At 40.7% G+C, this 9,812-nt stretch overlaps 1 protein-coding gene across 1 annotated transcript; it reads right to left on the reverse strand.

The window, feature by feature from the left end:
- Positions 1-685: 685 nt before the first annotated feature.
- LOC146789920 (zinc finger BED domain-containing protein 5-like) lies at positions 686-9,545 on the reverse strand. Its single transcript, XM_085631225.1, has 2 exons — positions 8,240-9,545; positions 686-873 (listed from the first exon to the last, which is right to left on the reverse strand). The coding sequence occupies exons 1-2, from the start codon at positions 9,543-9,545 to the stop codon at positions 686-688; spliced, it is 1,494 nt and encodes a 497-aa protein (XP_085487351.1).
- Positions 9,546-9,812: the final 267 nt, after the last annotated feature.

The raw sequence follows: 9,812 nt of genomic DNA on the forward strand, positions 1-9,812 counted from the left end.
CACTCAGCACTCTTCTGCGCATGTCTCCATCCAGATCCATCAGTCAGCGCTCTTCTGCTCTTCTGCTCATGTTTCCTCCAAATCCAGATCCATTGGCGCTCTTCTGCTCATCGGCGATCTACTGCGATGTCTCCTCCTGTCCTCCTCCTGTTAGTGTAACAGTGACACCGGAGCTATTTATAGTCCTTAACATCAGTGGTGGGATTCAAAAATTTTAGTGACCAGTTCCGACATTCAAGCATGGTTTAATATTTTTTTCTTTAATGGCAAACAAAAACGTTGCGGACCATTCTCTGCTCAGCGGGGATCGATCCGCTGATCCCCGCTGAGCCGGCGGATGACAGCTCCGTCTCTGCACTGTGTGCGGAGAGGGAGATGTCAGAGCCCCGCTGCTCTCTATGGGGAATCGGATGAGAGCGGACCGCCTGTCCGCTCTCATCTGATCCCATCCGATCTGATCCCCACCCAGGATGGATGGAAAATAGGCACAGGTGATGGAATAAGCATGGCACAGATGGTATACTAACTATACTATAGGCATGGCACAGATGGTACTATAGGCATGAGGAGGAGGAGGACTGACAGGAGGACTCACTTACCGGGCTGCTGCTGCACAGGGCTGGACTCACCCGTCTCTCTTCCGAGACCCGACCGTGACCGACTGGTTCCAGATGACCTCCTAACCTCACGCTGCACCTGCGGCCTGGTCTGGATCAGGATGCGGTCTCTCTGCAGTGCCGACTCCCGCCGAGTCCTGGTCTCCGTCCGTCTCCTCCTGCTCCGGTCCTCCTGGTGACTCGAGTCGCGACGTCTTCTTCTCTCCGCTGCTGCGCACACTGTGCTTGGGCGGGAAGGAAGTCGGAAGATGATATCCTACTGTGATAGGTCCAGGCTGGAGTCTGGACCAATAACAGCCCGGACATCGGAAAAGTGGAGGGTGTCTCCCTGAGGAGCGCCAATCAGCGCCACTGCTGGCCGAGGGTGGGGTCAAACCCCCCCCCCCCATACCCAGGACACAGTCCGGCGCCCGCCGCCCTAGTGGGTGAAAATTTGACTTTTTTTTAAAAAATCTTTCGAATTTTTCCCACGGCACACCAGGCAACATCTCGCGGCTCACTAGTGTGCCGCGGAACAGTGGTTGAAAAACACTGTGCTATAAGACAGAGTAGAATAATGAAACATTATAAAATCGACAAGTAAAAACTCTAACAAGTGACTCGAAAAAAGACCAGTTTCTGTTAAGTGCCAGTGCTTTGATTATGAATAAATTAAAACCAATTCTAAAAGACAAAAGAAGGTTCTTAAGATCTCCCACAATTAAAAAACATTAATGCTTAGGAATTTGATGGTGAGAGGGCCAAAAGCTTTTGAGTTTCTTGTTTCTTTAAGAAATTAACGGACCTGGTTGTTAATTGTGGGTTCAGACCGCTCAGGAAAACAAAAACAATACTGCTGCAATCCCTTAGACCGAGATTGCAAAACAGCGGTTTTAGCAAGAAGTCTCTCAAATATTTTTCAACTCAGCAGTCACATATCATGTGTGCTAGAGTTTCATTCGGGACGTTCCAGAGCCGACATTGCTGATCAAAGGACCCAGTTAGTCTTCCAAACTTGTCGGCCTTTAAAGGGATGAGCCCACATCTCAGTCTCATTAACTCTCTCTTGATTGATATTTTAATGTGGGAGGCTAGATAAGTGGCTCTTCCTGGTTCTTAATATAGGGGGTCGCATAAATTAGTGTGAGCCTTCAGGGACAGTTCATGGAGATCTGTGACCCTTGATTGGATCCTTGCCGATTTTAGCAATAATTTTGCTAAAAGCTTTGCGAACAAGTTAGGAAGTGGAATAATCGGCATCTCCAAAGCTTTCATTGTATCCCTCAAGTAGCGTTCCCATGGTAACGATTTATGAAGGATGCTTCGAAGGATCATTTCCTTTAGTGTCCCTGGGTCTGGCGTCCTCAACTTTGGGTAGTATCCTAGGAATCTTGCTTTTGATGTTCATACCTGTGTGCAGAGTCAGAATTCCAGGCGAAGCTGTGAGGACGGAGCCGCGTTAGGAAGGTTAAAAAGTCGCTGTAACACATCAATTGGACTTTGTACAGCCAGATAGAAATGTTGTCATTAAAAACCAAGGTTCCATACGCAAGAGTGGGTATAAACTTGACCTTATTACCTCACATAAGCCCATGAGATCTGACCCATTTAATGACCAAGCTTACCTCTTAAAGCTCATTATCATTGACAAGGTGGGCACTTTTAGGTGCTCTAAGTGTGTAGCGTGTGAGCCACTGGAATTAAAATAGATGCTCAAGTATTTTAAGCTGGTTACTTGTTTGAGCACTGCATTATTTATACTGAAATTGAATTCAGCGGGCTATTTATTTCTCAGTCCACAGGTCATTTTGTTCGTTTTGCTATAGTTGATTTCAAGCTTATTTTCTACACAGTAATCTGCAAGGGCCGCCAATGAAAGCTGCAGTTCCATCGCTGTATGGTCGAAAAAGTGTAATCTGCATACTGGAGACAATGTATGTGATGCCCAGCAAAGTCAGAACAAACACGGGATGTACCCCTATATATATTAGGTACAGGGTATACTAATAAGCTAAAAAAACACAAGGAGTCCCTATGTAATAATAAGTAGAAGAGAATATCTCTTTGTATACGCCAAAGAATTGAATGCTGAAAAATATAGTAGTGATCCTATATTGCTATGTGCCTTCAACCAACAAGACCTAATAGAGCTAAGACCATGCTAGAGCTTAAAAATACATATTTTATCGCAGTAACACAGTACAGCATATGTTTACACATAAAAAAACTCATTCACTTTGATCATAAGTATATTTAAAAAAAAATGTATTCCAAAATACGAAAATATTGCATAATCAGTCATGAATCAATGGTAATCTTCCTCCCTATAACAAGAAAAAAACCATTAGGACTGAATTACACTCTGACTTTTTGATTGAATATTGTAAGAAAGGTATAATACCTAGGGGCCTACAAGTTAAGAATGAGCCAGGTATATTCATTAGAAATCCCAAGTTTATTGAAAATTGGACATTTATCGCCAATCGATGTAGTAGGGATTGGATGTTGTTAATGATTGAAACGGCTAATGAAATATTAATTATAGAGAGAAGTGAGATTGAGGAAATGGAAGTTAAATTAAAAGAAAGCACCTCATTAGAAGATGCCAAAAAAAAGCTAGAGGAAATTCAGAATGATATATTAAGCTAAAGGGAATATTTTTTAAATAAAAAGTCCAACAAATTTAGAAAAGACGTAACCAAATACAATTTGGAGTTGGTATACCCATACCTACAGAAAGATTTTTTCGATAGACCAAGGGAGGATATGCATAATCGCTCCAATTGGCAACAACCAAGAAGTAACCTTCCTATATACCTCGTACACTAGCTCTGAATCTGATAATGAAGCTCTACAAGATACTAGAAAAGGATCAGAAGTAGTCACAGGGACCAGCAGAGACTCTCTCTCTTTTTTAGATCAACGCCAATCCAACTCTCAGCAGATCAGGGGCAGGGGTCGAGGACGAGGGAATTTCTACTCTCAGAATCCACCCCAAAAACGACCATATATGAAAACCAGAAGCCAGACCTTATGGGACTAGAAGAGAAGGCTCCAATCATTAACCTCTTGAGTGCGCCTCTGACCAAAGATGAGAGATCAGTTTTAAAGAAAGGATTAGGATATGCAATTTGAACTCCTCCTGATAAATTTAATCTTGAAAGAGACTTGCAAAGTTTTTTTAGAAAAATCCAGCTAAAAGATTTTTTAAATAATAGAGAATGCCCCAGTACCTCATCAATTAACAAATCAGGTTTAAAACCTAAGTCAAAATGGACTCCCTCTCTGAATCTTGTTAATAAAAATATTGATCTGTTTGAAAAAGTAGTTGAGAAAAATATAGATGATCTCTTGAATAAGAAACTCTATTGGCACAATAACCTAAGCCCTGCTGAAAAAACAGCACTTGACAATCTAGAAACACGTAAAGACTTAACCATCAAACCTGCCGACAAGGGAGGTAGCATCATTGTGATGGATACAGAAGACTACAACACAAGGATGCTTTCCCTTTTAAGCAATACCTCCCACTATAAAAAATCTAATAAGGAAGAGTGGAATATGCTCACCGATAAAGTTATGAGACTTCTTGACTATGCCAAAGAAGATGGTGTCCTTTGTCAAAATGAGTATAATTTTCTTAAAAACACTCATCCAAAAACACCAGCAATATATGGTCTACCAAAGATCCAGAAAGATATTTCAAATCCCCCAGTGAGACCTATTGTTTCAAGTATTGATTCCCTTACGGAACCTTTAAGTATATATGTGGATAAATTCCTTCAACCTCTGGTCACACGCCAAACAGCATATATCAAAGATATCACTGCCATTATAAATAAAATTGAAAACCTAGCATATAATGTAGAAAATCAATCGCTGGTAACCCTTGACATAGAGGCCCTCTACACTAACATACCTCAGGATGACCCCATCAAGATGTTAGAGGGTCTCTTGTCTAATGGTTCGGGTGATTTATGCGCACATTCTTCATTTTTGGTGGAATGTGCTGAAATTATTTTGAAGAATAATTTTTTTTTATATAGAAATGACTATTATAGACAGATCAAAGGGACCAGCATGGGAGCCACGTGTGCTCCTAGTCTGGCCTGCCTTTATGTGACAGCCTTTGAAGACAAACATATTTTTAACACTGTAGCTCCATTTTATGAGAATATCACACGCTGGTCCCGTTACATCGATGATGTTTTCTTCATGTGGGAAGGAACAATAGAGCTCCTCACAGAATTTATAGAATGGCTAAACCTTGGAGATACAAATTTGAAATTTACTTCAAATATCAATAAGGATAGCTGTGATTTTTTAGACATTAAGATCAAACATAATGCTGGTACACTGACTGTGGAGCTCTATACTAAACCCACGGATCGTAACACCATGCTTCACTATCATAGTAATCATCCGATTTGCCAGAAAAATAATATACCTTTTGGCCAATACCTTAGGATTAGACGAAACTGCACAGACATGAAAGATTTTAATCGACATGACGATGCTTTGACAAGGAAGCTTCAAGATAGAAGATACCCTAGGAAACTCATCAGGCAAGCTTACAAAAGAGCGAAATATTACAATAGAGAATCCTTTTTTGCTCCTAAACCACAAAAAACATGAGAACGCAATCCCCCCCTTATTTCTGTCACCAATTTTAGCAGTGTGAGCAATAAGGTCAAAAACATCATTAACAGAAATTGACAATTACTGACAGATAAAAACAATGTGGGTCTACCTAAAACCATTTTCAGTTTTAGAAGAAATCGCACAATTCGTAATCGATTAGTGCACACTTACAGGGAAGAGGAGGGATGCAAACAACGCAGCATTAACAATGCACCCCTTCCAGTCGGCAATTTTGCATGCAGTACTTGCAATAATTGTGCTAACATCATGAAGGGTAATGTAATCCATTACAATGGTTTGACACATAATGTGAAGAGTTTTATAAACTGTAGAACTAAGAATTTGATTTATCTGATCATATGCCCCTGCAACAAAGGGTATATCGGAGAAACATCAAGAGAGATAAGAACTAGAATAACTGAGCATAAATCAGCGATTAGGATAGGAAAAAGAACAGCTCCCCTGGTGGAACATTGGATTGTCCACAAACATAAAATAGAGGACCTAAAATGGTGTGGGATGGAGGTTATCCACCCCAGTACCCGAGGAGGCGACCTTGTCATGAAGAGGAAAAAGTGCAAACAATTTTATATGTCACGGTTCAACACATATAAAAACGGTCTCAATAATAAAGAGGAATGGGAGAGATTGATATAAGGAATCGATATATGGAACATACCGAAATGTATTACACTATATTTTACAGCCTTTCCAATAATAGTTAATGCCCTTCGCTGTTTGTCTTATGTCGATAAAGTCAATCTTCTGATTCAGTTAAACGATATACAGTTCTAAGCGGCATATTCGAAGAGAAGCTTTAGATACTCCAAGATGGCTGCCCCAGATAGAACTAATTAATAGGTTTTTTCTTAATCTCTTTATATTTATTATGCACATTTAAAAACCCGGTTGTGGACCCGGCGTTTTATTCTTACGCACATTTAAAATAAATTTCTTTTCAGCAAATTATGAGGATAGCCTTGTTCTTATGAACATACAATGTTTTTTTTAAATATACGGGTATGTATTTCCGGATCTTCAAAGATGACCGCCATATTTACATAGCCCGAGTAATTATCTCAATAATCTAATTTGGCCGTTGCGTACTGATATCGTAAAAATTCTCTTTAATAAAAGACTATTGATACAAATATCAAATTAGTCCTCACAAGCAATATTAGTTAATTGATTTTGAGACATCCGGTCCAAAGTTTCGTATTTTGTATAAAAAGACCGGTACCCGGAAGCTTCCCCATGACCACATCCTGAGTATCCGTCAGAGCAGGGAGGCCGATTTTTAAGAAACAGGTATGTTTTTGTGCACCAGTGAGCCGGTATATGCATTGAACCGTAGCTTTCGTTAATCGTTAACTGCTGCTAAGACGAGATTAGTAGAGAATATATGCAAACTATTTGTTCTACATGGGATCCTGTTTGATTACAGCTGACTCGTACACTGATTCCAGTCTCTGTCGGTGTTTAATTTTTATCTTTTTTAAAATGAACAGTCGTAATCTCTCATTTGGATATTCCCGACTAGACACGTGTGGGAATCGATACAGAACTCTTTTAGTAAATCAAAAATTAACCGTGATGTTGTGGCAATCCCAAATACACGCGGTAATTTCAATAAAAATAGATTAATATTCGTTTAATAATTTTTTCGAAATATAAATATACCCTGCTAGAGTTATGGCCTATTACTAACACAAATGGAATGTTGGTTTATATTGCTCTTCCAGTAAATGTGGGATGAATATAAAATACCTTGTTTACCATCATTCTAGCCCGCGAATCTGGTGACGTTATCCATGCACATAGAAGTCAGGATCCAGCAAACCTAATAATGGGGCAGAGATGATAAATTCTTACGGAAATTTTTACGTTTATGGTCCTGGTATAATTTAGGTAAGCTTCACTTGTACATACATTATATATCCAAAGTGATTGTTTATGGTCATAAAGACTGATCCATAGACCGTTATATATTTGTATTTTTCTCTTATAGATTTTCCCATACAAAGAGATCTCTAATATATTCTACTCTATATCAGTGTTTTTCAACCTTTTTTGGGCAAAGGCACACTTGTTTCATGAAAAAAATCACGAGGCACACCACCATTAGAAAATTTTAAAAAATTTAACTCTGTGCCTATATTGACTATATATAAAGTAATTCTCTTGAATAGGAATCAAATAAACACAAAGAAAGAATTTTATGATTACTTTATTATGAAATAGTAAGTAAACAGAAATATGAAAAATTATAAAATACTTTATTGATCAGTGCGCAACCTGGGCCTGTTTGACTGAACACAAAGCTGATATTCTGGCTGGAATCGAAGAAAGACACACACGTAGCTCTTCGTCAACAGCTCTCAGTCTCTCTCTGTATTTAGTTTTTATAGCAATCATGCTGGAAAAGCTCATCTCACACAGATATGTAGTGGAAATTGGGAGCAATGTCAAAATAGCTTTGTTTGCCAGAAGGGGGAACTCCTTGGCAGTATCCAACCAAAAACTGTCCAAAGGTAGATCAGCAAATCTTAGCTTGAAACCACGATTTTGCCTCAGTTCAGTTAGTTCCTCCTGCTCCTGTAAAGTCATGTCCTTTCCACCAACTGATGCTGAGCTATAAGGGTCCCTAACCCAGTCAAGGCATTCAGTGGAGACTGAAGAGAAATAAAATGACAACTTCTCCTCGAGAGTTTTTAACCTCTTCTGTGCCCATGACGAGATAGTCTCGTCATGGAGCACGGTCGCGCTGTGCCCATGACAAGACTATCTCATCATGAAACCCACCCGCGTGGGAAACGCCCGGCACAGGAGGGGGAAAGGGCGTGGCACCGAAGGGGTTAAATGTTTAACTATTATCTCACACAGTGCAGCAGTGTGAACACCTTGCCATTGCTTGGTGAGTGTGAACATTTCAAGATTGCCACTTTCCACGTGTTGATGCCAGAGTTGCACCTTTGAACGGAATCCATTTATTTTATCTGTACTTGTAAGCAGGTTTTCATTTCGGCCTTGCATTCGTGTGTTCAGTTCATTCAGATGATGAAATATATCTGCCAGGTATGCCAGCCTTGCACACCACTCATCACTTGCAAGCAGCTTTGCGTAATCTGACCTCTCATTTGTCAGAAACACTTTAAGTTCCTCCCGCAGCTCATACACACGAACCAAGACCTTGCCACGCGACAACCACCTGACCTCCGTATGAAACAGCAACGTTTTATGCTTCACTCCCATCTCCTCACACAAAGCTGCAAATATGCGACTTTTCAGGGGTCGTGACTTTACAAAGTTTACCATGCGCACAAAATCCTCCAACACATGAACTAGGTCTGCTGGTAAAGTCTTGGCTACGAGGGCCTCACGGTGTAAAAAACAATGCGTAACAATCACATCTGGATTTCTTTCCTTCACTCTGCTTACAAAGCCTTTGGTGCGCCCGACCATGGCTGCAGCTCCATCGGTGCAGACACTTGTGCAGTTTTCCCACTTAAGTCCTCCTTGTTCAAGGTATTCTGATGTGACCCGAAAAATTTCTTCTCCTGTTGTTTTTTCTGGCAATGCCTTGCAAAAAAAGAAGTTTTCTCTAATTGCATCACCATCAACAAAACGCACATTGGCCAAGAGTTGAGCATGTCCACTGATATCAGTAGACTCGTCAAGTTGCAATGCAAATTTCTCACTGATACGGATCTTTTCCAAAACCACACTTTCGATGTCTGCAGACATGTCATTAATACGTCTGGAAATTGTGTTGTCTGAGAGAGGGACTTTGGCTATTTCCTTAGCTGCTTCAGGTCCGAGCATCTCCTCTACAATAGCTTTGCAGGCGGGAAGTATTAATGTCTCTGCCACAGTGTGCGACTTTTTTGACTTGGCTATAAGTTCAGCAACTTGATAGCTAGCTTTAAGAGCTCTTTCATTTACCTTTGTGGTTTTTCTCATGAAAGTTGCCTGTTTCTCCGTGTTTTCACGCAGGCGAACAAAATAGTCCGCATTCTTGTTTTGAAGCGAAGGGTGTTTCGTTTGGAGATGGCATTTAAGTTTGCTTGGGACCATAGCACTGTTAGCTAGCTTTTCACCACACACCACACACAGTGGAGTTGGTTTGTTTGCATCTCCGGTGAAAGTAAATCCAAATGAAATATAGCTTTCGCTATATTGCCTTGTGCCAGAGAATTTGCTTGAGCTAACCATCTTTGCTTTCTTTTGATCCCCACTCATACTTGGGCTCTCATCTGGCTCCAAATTTTGTTCAGAGTCCAGTTCTTTCCTTTTCAAAAACGTGTCCATCACTGCAGTATCTCACTGTCACTCAGTACTTACTGTGCTTGTCTCCTCCAGATAGCCGCTGTCCGTCACACTCAGCACTCTTCTGCGCATGTCTCCATCCAGATCCATCAGTCAGCGCTCTTCTGCTCTTCTGCTCATGTTTCCTCCAAATCCAGATCCATTGGCGCTCTTCTGCTCATCGGCGATCTACTGCGATGTCTCCTCCTGTCCTCCTCCTGTTAGTGTAACAGTGACACCGGAGCTATTTATAGTCCTTAACATCAGTGG

Source organism: Triturus cristatus, chromosome 10 (genome assembly GCF_964204655.1).
Source record: "Triturus cristatus chromosome 10, aTriCri1.1, whole genome shotgun sequence".
Lineage (NCBI taxonomy): Eukaryota > Metazoa > Chordata > Amphibia > Caudata > Salamandridae > Triturus > Triturus cristatus.

Bases quoted from the DNA above. Each gene is read 5' to 3' on its own strand.
- LOC146789920 (XM_085631225.1), bottom strand. From the start codon at position 9,545: ATGGACACGTTTTTGAAAAGGAAAGAACTGGACTCTGAACAAAATTTG. The intron at 874-8,239 runs GTACAGATAAAA...CTATCACAGTAG, and splicing joins AAATGAAAACCTGCTTACAA to GATATCATCTTCCGACTTCC.